This window comes from Tachyglossus aculeatus, chromosome 17, assembly GCF_015852505.1.
Source record: "Tachyglossus aculeatus isolate mTacAcu1 chromosome 17, mTacAcu1.pri, whole genome shotgun sequence".
In the NCBI taxonomy this organism is placed as follows: Eukaryota; Metazoa; Chordata; class Mammalia; order Monotremata; family Tachyglossidae; genus Tachyglossus; species Tachyglossus aculeatus.
In genome coordinates this window covers 14,239,191-14,258,237 of record NC_052082.1, presented here as the reverse complement: position 1 = coordinate 14,258,237, position 19,047 = coordinate 14,239,191, and the positions used below count along the sequence as shown (strand labels likewise).

General features: G+C 47.7%; 1 protein-coding gene across 1 annotated transcript; it reads left to right on the top strand.

Moving 5' to 3' along the window:
* The first annotated feature begins 6,170 nt into the window (after nucleotides 1-6,170).
* SETD9 (SET domain containing 9) lies at nucleotides 6,171-18,208 on the top strand. The gene is made up of 6 exons (XM_038759487.1): nucleotides 6,171-6,271; nucleotides 10,614-10,960; nucleotides 13,025-13,148; nucleotides 14,800-14,915; nucleotides 17,329-17,434; nucleotides 17,813-18,208. Exons 1-6 carry the CDS (start codon nucleotides 6,171-6,173, stop codon nucleotides 17,898-17,900), a joined length of 882 nt encoding a protein of 293 aa, XP_038615415.1. The 3' UTR covers nucleotides 17,901-18,208.
* The last annotated feature ends 839 nt before the right edge of the window (nucleotides 18,209-19,047 follow it).

Below are 19,047 nucleotides of genomic sequence, written 5' to 3'. Positions count from 1 at the left end.
AGACAGTTCAGTTTGCAGGCCCAGAACTTGTAGGATCTAGGCGCCTATTCACTAACCCGCAGCCTGATCTTATAGTAAGCGCTGAATAAATACTATTACTAATACCACTGCTACTACAATCAGTGCCCTCCATGACGATGAGGTAGCCAAAATCAAGGACCCCGTGACGTCAGAAATGCTCCACTTTTGTTACAAGCCAAAACATGATCTGCCGGACCAACTTCTCCAGGGCTGGGTACCTGAGTTTGTGTATAATTTATATGGCTGACCGGCAGTTGGTAACTAATTAACAGACATTTGTCTTTGTGTATTTGTATATTTGTCCTTGTCCCTCGTTCTGTTTTAATCCTTTCGGCTCATTGCTTCTGCGTCTGTCTTCAGCCCTTGCCTTCACGTAGATTGTGAACCCCTCAAGGGACAGAGTCTGTGTCTAATATCCATCTGTGTGCTGTTTCCCAGCGCTTAGGACAGTGCTCTGCACACAGTAAGCGCGTAATAAATACTACTTGCTATGACTTTCACTGTGACTACTAAAATCTACCCATTAAACTGTTGCAATTGTGGGAGGAACTTGTGAAATGTTTCAACAGGGTATCCAGAAGAGGAAAATGGAGGAAAGCTTTTGCTAACAATGGGAGGAATTGACATGGTCTGGCATAATAATAATAATAATAATAATAATAATAATAATAATAATAATAATGGCATTTATTAAGTGCTTACTATGTGCAAAGCACTGTTCTAAGCGCTGGGGAGGTTACAAAGTGATCAGGTTGTCCCACATAGGGCTCACAGTCTTAATCCCCATTTTACAGATGAGGTAACTGAGGCACAGAGAAGTGACTTGCCCAAAGTGACACATCTGACAATTGGCAGAGCCGGGATTTGGACCCGTGAACTCTGACTCCAAAGCCCGTGCTCTTTCCACTGAGCCACGCTGCTTCTCCATCTTTTTCTTGCTGCTCTCTCATTCATTCAGTCGTATTTATTGAGCGCTTACTGTGTGCAGAGCACTGTACTAAGCGAAAGTACAATACAACAACAGTCACTTCCCGGCCCACAGTGAGCTCACAGTCTAGAAAGGGGGGCAGGGGAGAGACGAACATCAATACAAATAAAATTACAGATGTGTAAAAAAGGGCTTTGGGGCACATGGTAGTATAGTATTTAATAATAATAATAATGATGGCATTTGTTAAGCGCTTACTATGTGCAGAGCACTGTTCTAAGCGCTGGGATACAAGGTCATTGTCGTCCCACGTGGGGCTCACAGTCTTAATCCCCATTTTCCAGATGAGGTAACTGAGGCTCAGAGAAGTGAAGTGACTTGCCTAAGGTCACACAGCAGACGTGTGGTGGAGCCGGGATTCGAACCCATGACCTCTGACTCCAAAGCCCGGGCTCTTTTCCACTGAGCCACGCTGCTTCTTTAAGCGCTTACTATGTGCTGAGCACTATGCTAAGCACTGAAGTAGACATAGGATAATCAGGAATTTGCCTCAAATCTCAGAGATCCTTGACTCCCCAAGCCATTCCTAAATGCTGGAGAAGTCTGAGGAACAAGCAGCCTTCAGTTTCCTTACGGGAAGCCGTATTGTAGAGGCTTGGATGGAATTTTTAAAATATCGAGGCTCTAACTTTCAAAGCGTAAGTGTTAAATTAAAGCCCGGAATTTGTGAAGCAACATTATTTAGTAGAAAGAGCGTAGGCCCGGGAGTCGGGAGATCCAGCTTTGAATCCCCAGCGTGGCTCAGTGGAAAGATCCCGGGCTTGGGAGTCAGAGGTCATGGGTTCGAATTCCGGCTCCACTACTTACCAGCTGTGTGACTTTGGACAAGTCACTTAACTTCTCTGTGCCTCAGTTACCTCATCTGTAAAATGGGGATTAAGACTGTGAGCCCTGTGTGGAACAACCTGATTACCCTGTATCTACCCCAGCACTTAGAACAGTGCTTGGCACATAGCGCTTAACAAATAGTATCATTATTATTATTATTATTATTATTATCCCCACTCTGTCACTTGCTGGCTGTGTGGGCTTGGACAAATACCTTGCCTGCTTCCTCATCTGTAAAATAGGAACTGAATACCTGCTCTTTCTCCCCCCTTAGACACAATTCCAGTCCCACATGAACTCAACAGCGTAAAAGTATTTTTTTTTACGGTATCCATTAAGTGCTTTTTATGGGCCAGGCACTGTACTAAGCCTTGGGTTACATACAAGCCAGTCAGGTTGGGGACAGTCCATGTCCCACTTGGGGCTCACAGTCATAATCCCCATTTTACAGATGAGGTAACTGAGGCACGGAGAAGTTAAGAGTCACGGCCAAGGTCATGCAGTAGACAAGTGGTGCAGCCAGGATTAAAACCCAGGTCCTTCTGACACCCATTTTCCTCCTTTTCGACTCACGAATGAATGCATAGCCTAGTGGCTAGAGCCCGGGCCTGGGAATCAAGGTCATGGGTTCTAATCCCAGCTCAGCCCCTTATCTGTTGTATGACCTTGGGCAAGTCATTTCACTTCTGGGTCTCAAGTTACCTCATCTGTAATAATAATAATAATGATATTTGTGAAGCGCTATGTGCCAAGCACTCTTCTAAGCTCTGGGGTAGATACAAGGAGATCAGGTTGTCCGACATGGGGCTCACAGTCTTAATCCCCATTTAACAGATGAGGTAACTGAGGCACAGAGAAGTGAAGCGACCTGCCCAAAGCCACACAGCTAATTAGTGGTGGAGCTGGGATTAGAACCCACCACGTCCGACTCCCAAGCTCATGATAATAATGGCATTTATTCATTCATTCATTCATTCAATCGTATTTATTGAGCGCTTACTGTGTGCAGAGCACTGTACTAAATGCTTGGGAAGTACAAGTTGGCAACATAGAGACGGTCCCTACCCAACAGTGGGCTCACAGTCTAGAAGGGCTTATAGTCTAGAAGCTGTGTGATTTTGGGCAAGTCACTCAACTACTCTGTGCCTCAGTTACCTCTTCTGTAAAATGGGGATTAAGACTTTGAGCCCCCCGTGGGACAACCTGATCACCTTGTAACCTCCCCAGCGCTGAGAACAGTGCTTTGCACATAGTAAGTGCCTAATAAATGCCATGATTAAATTAAATACGATTGAATGAATGAATGACTTGTACTTCCCAAGCGGTTAGTACAGTGTTCTGCATTCATTCATTCATTCAATCGTATTTATTGAGTGCTCACTGTGTGCAGGGCACTGTACTAAGCACTTGGGAAGTACAAGTTGGCAACATAAAGAGACGGTCCCTACCCAACTGCGGGCACACAGTCTAGACACAGTAAGAGCTCAATAAATACCATTGAATGAGTGAATTCATCATCATCATCATCAATCGTATTTATTGAGCGCTTACTATGTGCAGAGCACTACTAAGCGCTTGGGAAGTACAAATTGGCAACATATAGAGACAGTCCCTACCCAACAGTGGGCTCACAGTCTAAAAGGGGGAGATGGAGAACAAAACCAAACATACTAACAAAATAAAATAAATAGAATAGATATGTACAAGTAAAATAGAGTAATAAATATGTACAAGCATATATACATATATACAGGTGCTGTGGGGAAGGGAAGGAGGTAAGATGGGATGGAGAGGGGGGTGAGGGGGAGAGGAAGGAAGGGACTCAGTGTGGGAAGGCCTCCTGGAGGAGGTGAGCTCTCAGCAGGGCCTTGAAGGGAGGAAGAGAGCTAGCTTGGCGGAGGGGCAGAGGGAGGGCATTCCAGGCCAGGGGGATGACGTGGGCCGGGGGTCGACGGCGGGACAGGCGAGAGCGAGGTACGGTGAGGAGATTAGTGGTGGAGGAGCGGAGGGTGCGGGCTGGGCAGTAGAAGGAGAGAAGGGAGGTGAGGTAGGAGGGGGCGAGGTGATGGATGGACAGCCTTGAAGCCCAGGGTGAGGAGTTTCTGCCTGATGCGCAGATTGATCGGTAGCCATTGGAGGTTTTTGAGGAGGGGAGTAATATGTCCAGAGCGTTTCTGGACAAAGATAATCCGGGCAGCAGCATGAAGTATGGATTGAAGTGGAGAGAGACACGAGGATGGGAGATCAGAGAGAAGGCCGGTGCAGTAGTCCAGACGGGATAGGATGAGAGCTTGAATGAGCAGGGTAGCAGTTTGGATGGAGAGGAAAGGGCGGATCTTGGCAATGTTGCAGAGCTGAGACCGGCAGGTTTTGGTGACGGCTTGGATGTGAGGGGTGAACGAGAGAGCGGAGTCGAGGATGACACCAAGGTTGCGGGCTTGTGAGACGGGAAGGATGGTAGTGCCGTCAACAGAGATGGGAAAGTCAGGGAGAGGGCAAGGTTTGGGAGGGAAGACAAGGAGTTCAGTCTTGGACATGTTGAGCTTTAGGTGGCGGGCAGACATCCAGATGGAGATGTCCTGAAGGAAGGAGGAGATGCGAGCCTGGAGAGAGGGGGAGAGAGCGGGGGCAGATATGTAGATCTGGGTGTCATCAGCATAGAGATGATAGTTGAAGCCGTGGGAGCGAATGAGGTCACCAAGGGAGTGCGTGTAGATCGAGAACAGAAGGGGACCAAGCACTGAACCTTGGGGAACCCCCACAGTAAGGGGATGGGAGGGGGAGGAGGAGCCTGCAAAAGAGACTGAGAATGAACGACCGGAGTGATAAGAGGAGAACCAGGAGAGGACGGAGTCTGTGAAGCCAAGGTCGGATAGCGTGCTGAGGAGAAGGGGGTGGTCCACAGTGTCGAAGGCAGCTGAGAGGTCGAGGAGGATTAGGATCGAGTAAGAGCCGTTGGATTTGGCAAGCAGGAGGTCATTGGTGACCTTTGAGAGGGCAGTTTCCGTGGAATGTAGGGGACGGAAGCCAGACTGGAGGGGGTCGAGGAGAGAGTTGGTGTTGAGGAATTCGAGGCAGCGTGTGTAGACAACTCGTTCAAGGAGTTTGGAAAGGAACGGTAGGAGGGATATGGGGCGATAACTAGAAGGTGAGGTCGCGTCGAGAGGGTTTTTTTAGGATGGGAGAGACATGGGCATGTTTGAAGACAGAGGGGAAGGAACCAGTGGAGAGTGAATGACTTGTACTTCCCAGTCTCTATCTGTTGCCAACTTGTATTTCCCAAGCACTTAGTACAGTGCTCTGCACACAGTAAGCGCTCAATAAATATGATTGAATGAATGACAATAGTCCAGTGCTCTGCACACAGTAAGCGCTCAATAACCCCACCTCCGCCAATTGTCAGCTGTGTGACTTTGGGCAATCAATCAATCATATTCATTGAGTGCTTACTGTGTGCAGAGCACTGTACTAAGCGCTTGGGAAGTACAAGTTGGCAACATATAGAGATGGTCCCTACCCAACAGTGGGCTCACAGTCTAAAAGGGGGAGACAGAGAACAAAACCAAACATACTAACAAAATAAAATAAATAGAATAGATATGTACAAGTAAAATAGAGTAATAAATATGTACAAACATATATACATGTATACAGGTGCTGTGGGGAAGGGAAGGAGGTAAGATGGGGGGATGGAGAGGGGGACGAGGGGGAGAGGAAGGAAGGGGCTTAGTCTGGGAAGGCCTCCTGGGCAAGTCACTTAAACTTCTCTGTGCCTCAGTTCCCTCATCTGTAAAATGGGGATGAAGACTGTGAGCCCCACGTGGGACAACCTGATCACCTTGTATCCGCCCCAGCGCTTAGAACAGTGCTTTTCACATAGTAAGCGCTTAACAGATCCCAACTTGTACTTCCCAAGCGCTTAGTCCAGTGCTCTGCACACAGTAAGCGCTCAATAAAGACGATTGAATGAATATTATGATTATTAAATACGATGGAATGAGTGAATGAATGATTGGTGGGGCGGGTGGGGCCTGGGGTGGGATTGGCGGATCCGGGGGCGGGGCCTGGGACGGGATTGGCGGATCCGGGGGCGGGGCCTGGGACGGGATTGGCGGGGCGGGCGGGGCCTGCGACGGGATTGGCGGAGCCTGGAGGGGTGGGCGGGGCCTCAGGCCGGGAGGGGGGCTGGGACGGGATTGGCGGAGCCAGGAGGGGTGGGCGGGGCCTCAGGCCGGGCGGGGAGGGGCTGCGCGTGCGCGGAGGCGGCGGGGAGGGCGGGGGGCGGCATCCGCGCATGCGCCGAGGCCGTGGGGGATCGTCGGCGGCGCCGGCCATGCTGGGGCGTTGGGCTGTCGGAGCGCTGAGGCGCCGCTGGCGGCGCTATCGCTACCGCTTCGTGCCCTGGATCGCGCTCAACCTGGGCTGCGCGCGCACGTGAGGCGGCCCGACCCCTGACCCCTGACCTCTGACCCCCCTACCAGTCACTGCGCTGGGCCTCAGCGGCCCCACCTGTAAAATGGGCATGAAGACGGGGAGCCCCATCAATCAATCGTATTTATTGAGCGCTTACTGTGTGCAGAGCACTGTACTAAGCGCTTGGGAAGTCCAAGTTGGCAACATATAGAGACAGTCCCTACCCAACAGTGGGCTCTCAGTCTAAAAGACAACCTCATTGCCCTCCAATAACACTTCCAGCAATGATGATAATCCCGCCATTTAATAAGAATACCAACGACCTGATCACCTTGTATCCCTTTTAGACTGTGAGCCCACTGTTGGGCAGGGACCGTCTCTATATGTTGCCAACTTGTACTTCCCAAGCGCTTACTACAGTGCTCTGTATACAGTAAGCACTCAGTAAATACAATTGATTGATTTTATCCCCTCCCACCGCTTAGAACAGTGCTTGGCACATAGTAACCGCTTAACAAATGCCATCATTATTATTATTATTATTATTATCCCAGCTCCGCTACTTGTCAGCTGTGTGACTTCCTCTCCCCCTCGCCCCCCGCTCCATCCCCCCGTCTTACCTCCTTCCCTTCCCCACAGCACCTGTATATATGTATCTATGTTTGTACATATTTATTACTCTATTTATTTTACTTGCATATATCGATTCTATTTATTGTATTTTGTTAATATGTTTTGTTTTGTTCTCTGTCTCCCCCTTCTAGACTGTGAGCCCGCTGTTGGGTAGGGACCGTCTCTCTATGTTGCCAACTTGGACTTCCCAAGTGCTTAGTGCTCTGCACACAGGAAGTGCTCAATAAATACGATTGATTGATTGATTGTATCCCCTCCCAGCGCTTAGAACAGTGCTTGGCACATAGTAAGCGCTTAACAAATGCCATCATTTTTATTATTATTATTATTATCCCAGCTCCGCCACTTGTCAGCTGTGTGACTTTGGGTAAGTCACTTGACTTCTCTGTCTTGTTAATATGTTTGGTTTTGTTGTCTGTCTCCCCCTTCTAGACTGTGAGCCCACTGTTGGGTAGGGACCGTCTCTATATGTTGCCAACTTGGACTTCCCAAGCACTTAATACAGTGCTCTGCACACAGTAAGCGCTCAATAAATACAATTGATTATATCCCCTCCCAGCACTTAGAACAGTGCTTGGCACATAGTAAGTGCTTAACAAATGCCATTATTATTATTATTATTATTATTATTATCATCATCCCAGCTCCACCACTTGTCAGCTGTGTGACTTCCTCTCCCCCTCGCCCCCCCATCCCCCCGTCTTACCACCTTCCCTTCCCCGCAGCACCTGTATATATGTATCTATGTTTGTACATATTTATTACTCTATTTATTTTACTTGCATATATCGATTCTATTTATTGTATTTTGTTAATATGTTTTGTTTTGTTCTCTGTCTCCCCCTTCTAGACTGTGAGCCCGCTGTTGGGTAGGGACCGTCTCTCTATGTTGCCAACTTGGACTTCCCAAGTGCTTAGTGCTCTGCACACAGGAAGTGCTCAATAAATACGATTGATTGATTGATTGTATCCCCTCCCAGTGCTTAGAACAGTGCTTGGCACATAGTAAGCGCTTAACAAATGCCATCATTTTTATTATTATTATTATTATCCCAGCTCCTCCACTTGTCAGCTGTGTGACTTTGGGCAAGTCACTTGACTTCTCTGTCTTGTTAGTATGTTTGGTTTTGTTGTCTGTCTCCCCCTTCTAGACTGTGAGCCCACTGTTGGGTAGGGACTGTCTCTATATGTTGCCAGCTTGTACTTCCCAAGTGCTTAGTACAGTGCTGTGCACACAGTAAGCGCTCAATAAATACGATTGATTGATTGATTGATTGATTCTCTGTGCCTCAGTTCCCTCATCTGGAAAATGGGGATTAAGATTGTGAGCCCCACGTGGAACAACCTGATCACCTTGTATCCCCCCCAGCACTTAGAACAGTGCTTGGCACATAGTAAGCGCTTAGCAAATGCCATCATTATTATTATTATTATCCCAGCTCTGCCACTTGTCAGCTGTGTGACTTTAGGCAAGTCACTTGACTTCTCTGTGCCTCAGTTCCCTCATCTGGAAAATGGCGATTAAGATTGTGAGCCCCACGTGGGACAACCTCATTACCTTGTATCCCCCTAGTGCTTAGAACAGTACTTTTTTTTGATGGCATTTGTTAAGCACTTACTATGTTTAATTTATTTTGTTAATATGTTTTGTTCTCTGTCTCCCACTTCTTGACTGTGAGCCCACTGTTGGGTAGGACCGTCTCTATATGTTGCCAACTTGTACTTCGCAAGCGCTTAGTACAGTGCTCTGCACACAGTAAACGCTCAATAAATACAATTGAATGAATGAATGTATGTGCCAAGCACTGTTCTAAGTGCTGCCGGGGGTGGGGATACAAGGTGATCAGGTTGTCCCGCGTGGGGCTCACAGTCTTCATCCCCATTCTACAGATGAGGGAACTGAGGCTCAGAGAAGTGAAGTGACTTGCCCAAGGTCACAGCAGACAGATGGCGGAGTTGGGATCAGAACCCATGACCTCTGACTCCCAAGCTCGTGCTCTTTCCACTGAGCCATGTTGCTTCTCTTTGTTAAGCACTTACTATGTGCCAAGCAGAGAAAGTGGAAAGAGCACAGGCTCTGGAGAGAGGACAGGGATTCAAATCCCGGCTCCGCCAATTGTCATCTGTGGGATTTTGGGCAAGTCACTTCACTTCTCTGGGCCTCAGTTACCTCATCTGGAAAATGGGGATGAAAACTGTGAGCCCCCCGTGGGACAACCTGATCACCTTGTAACCTCCCCAGCGCTTAGAACAGTGCTTTGCACATAGTAAGCGCTTAACAAATACCATCATTATTATTATCATTAAATCCCGGCTCTTCCGCTTGTCAGTTGGGTGACTTTGGGCAAGTCACTTCACTTCTCTGGGCCTCAGTTCCCTCATCTGTCAAATGGGGATGAAGACTGTGAACCCCCCCTGCGGGGCAACCTGATCACCTTGTAACCTCCCCAGCGCTTAGAACAGTGCTTTGCACATAGTAAGTGCTTAGTAAATGCCATCAAAAAAAAAAAAAAGTACTGTTCTAAGCACTAGGGGGATACAAGGTAATGAGGTTGTCCCACGTGGGGCTCACAGTCTTCATCCCCATTTTCCAGATGAGGGAACTGAGACACAGAGAAGTCAAGTGACTTGCCCAAAGTCACACAGCTGACAAGTGGCGGAGCAGGGATAATAATAATAATGATGGCATTTGTTAAGTGCTTACTATGTGCCAAGCACTGTTCTAAGCGCTGGGGGGGAATACAAGGTGATCAGGTTGCCCCACATGGGGCTCACAGTCTTCATCCCCATTTTCCAGATGAGGGAACTGAGGCCCAGAGAAGTGACTTGCCCAAAGTCACCCAGCTGACAGTTGGCGGAGCCGGGATTAGAACCCATGACCTCTGACTCCCAAGCCCGGGCTCTTTCTTCTGAGCCACTCTGCTTCGGTATTTGTTAAGCGCTTACCGTGTGCCAAGCGCTGTTCTAAGCGCTGGGGTAGAAACAAGGTCATCAGGTTGTCCCACGTGGGGCTCACAGTCTCAATCCCCATTTTCCAGATGAGGTAACTAAGGCCCGGAGAAGTGAAGTGGCTTGCCCAGGGTCACCCGGCAGACAACGGCGAAGCTGGGATTATTCATTCAGTCATTCATTCAATCGTATTTATTGAGCGCTTACTGTGTGCAGAGCACCGTACTAAGCGCTTGGGAAGTGCAAGTCGGCAACATATGGAGGACGGTTCCTACCCAGCAACGGGCTCACGGTCTAGAAGGGGGAAACAAAACATGTAGACAGGTGTCAAAATCGTCGGATTAGAACCCACGACCTCTGACTCCTCCGGGAGGCCTTCCCAGACTGAGCCCCTTTCTTCCTCTCCCCCTCGTCCCCTCTCCACCCCCCCATCTTACCTCCTTCCCTTCCCCACAGCACCTGTATATATGTATACATATATATATGTATATGTTTGTACACATTTATTACTCCATTTATTTTCCTAGAATATCTATTCTATTTATTTTATTTTGTTAGTATATTTGGTTTGGTTCTCCGTCTCCCCCTTTTAGACTGTGAGCCCGCTGTTGGGTAGGGACCGTCTCTATATGTTGCCAACTTGGACTTCCCAAGCGCTTGGTCCGGTGCTCGGCACACAGTAAGCGCTCAATAAATACGATTGATTGATTGATTGATTGATTGACACCAAGGCCTGTGCTCTTTCCACTAAGCCACGCCGCTTCTCTCCCCACCCGCGCAGGACCGTGCGTCACGTCTCCCGGGACAAAGTGATCGCCGACGAAGAAGTCCTGGAAGCCTTGCTCAAAATCTTCCAAGCCCTCTACCTCAATGACTTCGGTGGACAGACGGAAGCTTTCCCCCTGCTTCCCGAAGCCGTCAAGTCGAAGTACGGCCGCTTACTGGCCCTCCGTCCTCCCGGCGACGGCCTCCCCCGGCCCCCACGTGTCCTCAGCCCCGGAGAAGTGCTCTTCAGGACGGCGGGTTTCTCTTTGGCCCGAGAAACTAGCTCGCTGGCTTCTGCCGGAAAGGGAGTTTTTGTGACTAAAGGGTTTGTGCCTAAAGGAGCCGTCGTGGCCATGTATCCCGGTATCCAGTTTTCTTCTCTTTGACTTTTTAACGGTATTTGTTGAGCGTCGACCATGTGAAATAATAATAACAATGATGATGGCATTTATTAAGCCCACTGTTGGGTAGGGACTGTCTCTATATGTTGCCAACTCGGACTTCCCAAGCGCTCACACAGTAAGCGCTCAATAAATACGATTGATGATGATGATTAAGCGCTTACTGTGTGCAAAGCACTGTTCTAATCAATCAATCGTATTTATTGAGTGCTTACTGGGTGCAGAGCACTGTACCTCCCCCTTTTAGACTGTGAGCCCACTGTTGGGTAGGGACTGTCTCTATATGTTGCCAACTTGGACTTCCCAAGCGCTTAGTACAGTGCTCTGCACACAGTAAGCACTCAATAAATACAATTGATTGATTGATGATAAGCAAATTGGGTTGGACACAGTCCCTGTCCCGCATTCTTAATCCCTACTTTATAGATGAGGTAATTGAGGCACAGAGAAGTGACTTGGCCAAGGCCGCACAGCGTACAAGTGGTAGAGCTGGGATTAGAACCTGTGACCTTCTGACGCTCAGGCCCGTGCTCCATTCATTTATTCATTCAATCGTATTTATTGAGCGCTTACTGTGTGCAGAGCACTGTACTAAGCGCTTGGGAGATACAAGTTGGCAACATATAGAGACGGTCCCTACCCAACAACGGGCTCACAGTCTAGAAGGGGGAGACAGACAACGAAACAAGACATATAAACCAATGACTCGCGCAGGGTCACAGGGCAATCAAGGGGCAGAGCAGGGATTAGAACCCAGGTCCACCTGATTTCCAGGCCCATGCTCTATCCACTAGGTCATGCTGCTTCTCTAGTTGTTTTCCTGTCATTTTTATCCCTAAAGTACAAAAGAAACTGGCCTCTAAGGCGATCAGGATGGTAGTTAACGTAGATTTTCTTCTGGGTTTTGGAAATCACTCTTCATAAACCTTTCTCTGCTAAAGATCAATTGATCGGTGGTATTTATTAAGCACTTATAGTGTGCAGAGCACTGTACTAAACACTTGGGAGGGTACAATAGAGTACGTAGACATGATTCTGGCCATTAAGGAGCTAATTATAGGGGGGACCAACACTAACGTAAATGAAAGGTAAGAGAAGCAAACCATTAGCTTATGTACAGAAGTGTTATGGGAGTGGGGTATGGAGTGACTACCGAAGTGCTTAGGGAGTGAGGACAAGCTCCGAAGATTTTCTTCTGATGGTTATGGATGGGTTTTTTTTCCTGAATTCTATGTGTCAAGCACTGTTCTAAGGCTAGATACAAAGTCATCAGGCCTGGAACTGTCCCTGTCCCACATGGGGCTCACAGTCCAAGGTGGAGGGAGAACAGGTATTAAATCCCCGTTTTCCAGTTGAGGAAACTGAGGCACAGAGAAGTTAAGTGACTTTCTCAAGGTCACCCAGCGGACAAGTGGCAGACCAAGTCCTCCGACTCCCAAACCTGTGGTTTTTCCACTAGGCCACACTGCTTCCAGGTTATCCGTTTAGTACAGTGCTTTTTATCAGCGACACCGCTAAGTGTGTGAGTGTATGTGCCCAGGTGCCACGTTAGAAAGCACTAGCTGATGAAGGAAACCGTACAAACTTGTATTCTTCAAATTTTATCGGCAAGGACAGTCTCCTTAAGTGGCTTCTATCACTGTCCAAATCGTGTCTTGTCTTATGCCAAATAGGGAAGCCCATATTTCCTTGCTTTTCACCCCGATCCACAAGGCTAGTGAAGATTTGCTTGTGAGGGAAGCCCAGATTTCCTTGCTTTTCATCCCGAGCCACAAGGCTAGTGAAGAAGATTTGCTTGTGATTCCCCTGCTGTCTTGCAAAGGGGCAGAACGGGGGGCATGGGAGGGATAGGGAAGGAGGAGGACGTTGGCAAGCTCTTCCTCAGGAAGGGAAGGCCGTGAGTACTTCCCAAGCGCTTAGTACAGTGCTCTGCACACAGTAAGCGCTCAATAAATACGATTGATTGATTGAGGGAAGACTGTCGATGACGTTGGTCGTGGTCCTCAAGTCTTGTATCTTTTGACAGGGACAATATATCAGATGTCTGAGCCCATCTTTTTCCAGTCCATTGGAAATCCCTTCGTTTTCAGGTGCTTAGACGGAGTGTTGATTGATGGGAATGACAAGGGAATATCCAAGGCCGTGTACAGGTAAATGGAAGAGATGGAAGCTCAATCAGTCAATCAATCTGTGGTATTTTTCTAGTGCTTCCAACTAAGCGCTTGGGAGAGTCCAGTAGTTAGTAAGGGGATACAATCCTGCTGCCCTTTGCATGTTGAAGACTTAGAAAAGGAAGGAAACATGCCTTTGAGAAGATTTTTTGGCATTCTGCAGCTCCGAGCCTACAATTCCAGTGATGGCCACTTCCAGGGCAAATAGCCCTCCGAGCGAACTTGCAGACGAGCTGTCAGATGTGACAAAGCTGGACAAAGTGATACCACACTTTTGGAATCAGCGATTAAAAAAAAACAACCCAAAAAACAAAAAAAAAAAAGCTCGTTCTTGGTTCTGGGCCTTTCTCTTTTAATAAGAAGTCGCCACGGCAACTTTGAGATCCTGAAAGTTCAACGTTTTCCCAGCTTGTAGTTTTTCTCAGTTCATTACGGTGGTCGTTGTCCTTCAGAGTTCCAGCGTCCTCATCCCATTTATTTCATCTGATGTACTCTCCCAAGCGCTCAGTACAGCGCTTTGCACACAGGAAGCGCTCAATAAATGCAATTGAATGAATGTTTGTGAAAATAATATGGACACTTCATATGATTCTCACCACCATTTGGCCCGGTGCTCTCTGAACTAGAAATTGAAGTCTGATAAAGTATCTGTCGTGTACTAACTCTATAGTCTGATTGCCATGAACAAATAAGAAGCCTTCCTGACTAAGCTTCCTCTCCTCTTCTCCCGCTCTCTTCTGCGCCACTCTTACTTGCTCCTTCATCCTCCCTCCCATCCCCACAGCACATCTGGATATATAATAATAATAATAATAATAATAATGGCATTTGTTAAGCGCTTATTGTTTCATCTGCTGTACTCTCCCAAGCGCTTTGCACACAGGAAGCGCTCAATAAATGCAATTGAATGAATGTTTGTGAAAATAATATGGACACTTCGTATGATTCTCACCACCATTTGGCCCGGTGCTCTCTGAACTAGAAATTGAAGTCTGATAAAGTATCTGTCGTGTACTAACTCTATAGTCTGATTGCCATGAACAAATAAGAAGCCTTCCTGACTAAGCCTCCTCTCCTCTTCTCCCACTCTCTTCTGCGCCACTCTTACTTGCTCCTTCATCCTCCCTCCCATCCCCACAACACATCTGGATATATAATAATAATAATAATAATAATAATGGCATTTGTTAAGCGCTTACTATGTGCAAAGCACTGTTCTAAGCGCTGGGGGGGATACAATGTGATCAAATTGTCCCACGTGGGGCTCACAGTCTTAATCCCCATTTTTACAGATGAGGGAACTGAGGCTCAGAGAAGTTAAGTGACTTGCCCAAGGTCACACAGCAGACTTGTGGTGGAGTCGGGATTCGAACCCATGACGTCTGACTCCAAAGCCCGGGCTCTTTCCACTGAGCCACGCTATATATCTGTATATCCCTGTAATTTGTTTATTTATGGAGTCATATTAACGGTTGTCTCCCCCTCTAGACTCCGAATGCATTGTAGGCAGGAATGTGTCTGTTGTTATATTGTATTCTCCCAAGCGCTTAGTACGGTGTTTGCACATAATAAGCGCCCAATACGATTGAATGAATAAGAAGAATTCTTAGTAGCTGTCTATTTGTTTCAGGTCCTGCAATGGGAGGGACCAGCTGGGTCCTTTTAAAATGAGTGACAGCAGTTGGCTCACCGCCTCCGTACAAAACCCTCTGGCTGTAGGGCAGTATGTTAACAATTGCTCAAACGGTAAGTATCGCCAACCCCCGTTTACCGTTTAATAATAATGGTATTTGTTAAGCGCTTACTATGTGCAAAGCACTGTTCTAAGCGCTTGCGGGGGGGATACAAGGCAATCAGGTTGTCCCATGTGGGGCTCACAATCTTAATCCCCATTTTACAGGTGAGGTAACTGGGGCCCAGAGAAGTGAAGTGACTCGCCCAAAGTCACACAGCTGACAATTGGCGGAGCTGGGATTTGAACCCATGACCTCTGACTCCAAAGCCCGGGCTCTTTCCACTGAACCACGCTGCCACACGTTTCCACAGTAATACGGTGCTCTTTATGCACACTATAAAGCGTGGCACATAGTAAGCGCTTAATAAATAACATCATCATCATCATCACTCTGGGACTTTTAGAAACACAGAGAGGCCAGATTTTTTTTGCCTCGCCTTGGGCCCACAAAAAGAAAGTTGCAAGGGGAGAGCCATTTCCATTGGTAATAATAATAATGATGGAATTCGTAGGAAGTGTCTGAATCGATGAGGGGAATGAGTGCAGAAGCAGAACTGCCAAATATAGCTTTTGGTTCCCCAGCTGTGATCTCTTTTGGAGTGGCTTGTGGTTTTTTGTGGAGATTGTTCCTGCCGGCAGAGGTTGGTTGGCTTCCCTCTTGCTGTCAATCAATCAATCAATCGTATTTATTGAGCGCTTACTGTGTGCAGAGCACTGGACTAAGCGCTTGGGAAGTACAAGTTGGCAACGTATAGAGACGGTCCCTACCCAACGGTGGGCTCACAGTCAAAAAGGGGGAGACAGAGAACAAAACCAAACATACTAACAAAATAAAATAAATAGAATAGATATGTACAAGTAAAATAAATAGAGTAATAAATATGTCCAAACATATATACATATATACAGGTGCTGTGGGGAAGGGAAGGAGGTAAGATGGGGGGGATGGAGAGGGGGACGAGGGGGATGTCCATTGTGGATGAGCTTTGGTGATGCCCGCTCTGTCTCTAGAACCCGACCCCTCCCCTCTGGGTTATCCAGTGCTGGTTGGGCTACAGTGGCATTCATTCATTCATTCATTCATTCATTCATTCATTCATTCAATCGTATTTATTGAGCGCTTACTGTGTGCAGAGCACTGTACTAAGCGCTTGGGAAGTCCAAGTTGGCAACATATAGAGACAGTCCCCTACCCAACAGTGGGCTCACAGTCTAGAAGACTGTGGCAGGGAGCCAGTGTGGTGCAATGGGTAGCTAGAGAAGCAGTGTGGCTCAGTGGAAAGAGCCCGGGCTTTGGAGTCAGAGGTCATGGGTTCAAATCATAGCTCCGCCAATTGTCAGCTGTGTGACTTTGGGCGAGTCACTTCACTTCTCTGGGCCCCAGTTCCCTCATCTGTAAAATGGGGATGAAGACTGTGAGCCCCCCTGCGTGGGACAACCTGATCACCTTGAATCCTCCCCAGCGCTTAGAACAGTGCTTTGCACATAGTGAGCGCTTAATAAAATGCTATTAGGGAAGCAGCGTGGCTCAGGGGAAAGAGCACGGACTTTGGAGTCAGAGGTCTTGGGTTCAAATCCCGGCTCCACCCAGTTGCCAGCTGTGTGGCTTTGGGCAATCACTTAACTTCTCTGGGCCTCAGTTCCCTCATCTGTAAAATGGGGATGAAGACTATGTGCCCCCCCGCGTGGGACAACCTGATCACCTTGAAACCTCCCCAGCGCTTAGTACAGTGCTTTGCACATAGTGAGCACTTAATAAAATGCTACTAGGGAAGCAGCGTGGCTCAGGGGAAAGAGCACGGACTTTGGAGTCAGAAGTCATGGTTTCAAATTCCGGCTCCACCCAGTTGCCAGCTGTGTGGCTTTGGGCAATCACTTTTAACTTCTCTGGGCCTCAGTTCCCTCATCTGTAAAATGGGGATGAAGACTGTGAGCCCCCCATGGGACAACCTGATCACCTTAAAACCTCCCCAGCGCTTAGTACAGTGCTTTGCACATAGCGCTTAATAAAATGCTATTAGGGAAGCAGCGTGGCTCAGGGGAAAGAGCACGGACTTTGGAGTCAGAAGTCATGGGTTCAAATCCCGGCTCCACCCAGTTGCCAGCTGTGTGGCTTTGGGCAATCACTTTTAACTTCTCTGGGCCTCAATTCTCTCATCTGTAAAGTGGGGATGAAGACTGTGAGCCCCCAGTGGGACAACCTTGTAACCTCCCCAGTGCTTAGTACAGTGCTTTGCACATAGTAAGCACTTAATAAATGCCATTATTATTATTATGGGTACCTCTGTGGACAGGGAGTCTAGACTAGTCCCGGTGGTGTAGGGGAGAATTGTCTCAGCGGAGAGCATCGGACATTAACGAGTGTCAGCATAATGGAGCGCAGCCCGGCCCCCTCCTTAAACCATGATCTCTGCTTGTTCCTAGATAAGGCCGCCAATGTGTGCTATCAGGAATTCGACGTACCGGACCTTTTCCCCATCGAATTCAAACAGTATCTCCCCAACATCGCCTACAGCCACGAAGTTCAGAGGTTAGCGCTCAGTAGAAGATGGTTTGTATATCTTGGCCCAGCGTGGTCTACCGGATAGAGAGTAGAATAGATAGAAAATAACTAGAATAGATATGTACAAATAAAAGAAATAAATAGAGTAATAAATATGTACAAACATATATACATATATACAGGTGCTGTGGGGAAGGGAAGGATGATGACTTCAAAGCCCGGGCTCTTTTCTTCTTTTCCACTGAGCCACGCCGCTTCTCGTGTCTGGTACATAGTTTACCTGAAAAAAAGAAAACTTATAATGATGGCATTTGTTAAGCGCTTCCGATGTGCGGAGCGCTGTCGTATACCCTTCCCAAACCAATTTTGTGCAATTAATCGGATGTCTGGGTTTCCTTCCCGCAGATGTGTGCGATGTGTGGTCCTCGTTGCACTTCGGGAAATCCGCCAAGGTGAAGAGCTGTTTTCCAACTACTACACCATCGTCACCTGAAAACCCGGCCTGGAGATCAGAGAGCCTCTCCCGCTCAGCGACTCATTTGGTGAGGGGTCGGCCCCTGCAATAGCACCACACCATCATCATCATCAATCGTATTTATTGAGCGCTTACTGTGTGCAGAGCACTGTACTAAGCGCTTGGGAAGTACAAGTTGGCAACATAGTTGAAACCAGTGTTTCAAATACCACTTTTTACCCTTGCGGGGGGTCTAGTAGCGGGGCGGCCTTACTTCTCCGTTTTTGCAATACGGTTGCAAGTTAAATTGGGTATTCCCTAAATGCTCATTAAATTACAATCTGGTCTGTGATTGATTTTTACTTCCTTTGGTCACTCACGTATGGACTTACGCAGCCCCTGGGGTGCGGCGTAACCCTTCATCATCATCATCAATCGTATTTATTGAGCGCTTACTGTGTGCAGAGCACTGTACTAAGCGCTTGGGAAGTAAGGGTTAGCTAAGAAGCTAACCCTTCTCAGCTTTTACAAATGAGGGGGCCATACCACGTCCCCCTCGAAGCAGCGTGGCTCAGTGGAAAGAGCCCGGGCTTTGGAGTCAGAGGTCATGAGTTCAAATCCCGGCTCCACCACGTGTCAGCTGTGTGACTTTGGGCAAGTCACTTCACTTCTCTGGGCCTCAGTTACCTCATCTGTAAAATGGGAATTAAGACTGTGAGCCCCACGAGGGAAAACCTGATCACCTTGTAACCTCCCCAGTGCTTAGAACAGTGCTTTGCACATAGTAAGTGCTTAATAAATGCTATTATTATTATTATGTCCTTGTGACAGGAGCAACTCTTCAAACATCCATTCAGTCGTATTTATTGTGCGCTTACTGTGTGCACAGCACTGTACTAAGCGCTTGGGAGAGTACAATGCAACAATAAACAGACACATTCCCTGCTCACAAGCCCCATTTAGACAGCAGCGGAGCCCAGTCCCTAAGAAGCCAAGGGTTCCCTTGGGCAGAATCCAATCTGCCCCCTTCTATCAATCAATCAATCAATCAATCGTATTTATTGAGCACTTACTGTGTGCAGAGCACTGTACTAAGCGCTTGGGAAGTACAAGTTGGCAACATATAGAGACAGTCCCTACCCAACAGTGGGCTCGCAGTCTAAAAGGGGGAGACAGAGAACAAAAC

What these genes read in the sequence shown, in the direction of transcription:
- SETD9 (XM_038759487.1), top strand. Translation starts at nt 6,171, where the DNA reads ATGCTGGGGCGTTGGGCTGTCGGAGCGCTGAGGCGCCGCTGGCGGCGC. An exon ending in CGTCGTGGCCATGTATCCCG is followed by an intron (nt 10,961 to 13,024) that starts GTATCCAGTTTT and finishes ATCTTTTGACAG; the next exon opens with GGACAATATATCAGATGTCT. An exon ending in TACAGCCACGAAGTTCAGAG is followed by an intron (nt 17,435 to 17,812) that starts GTTAGCGCTCAG and finishes TCCTTCCCGCAG; the next exon opens with ATGTGTGCGATGTGTGGTCC.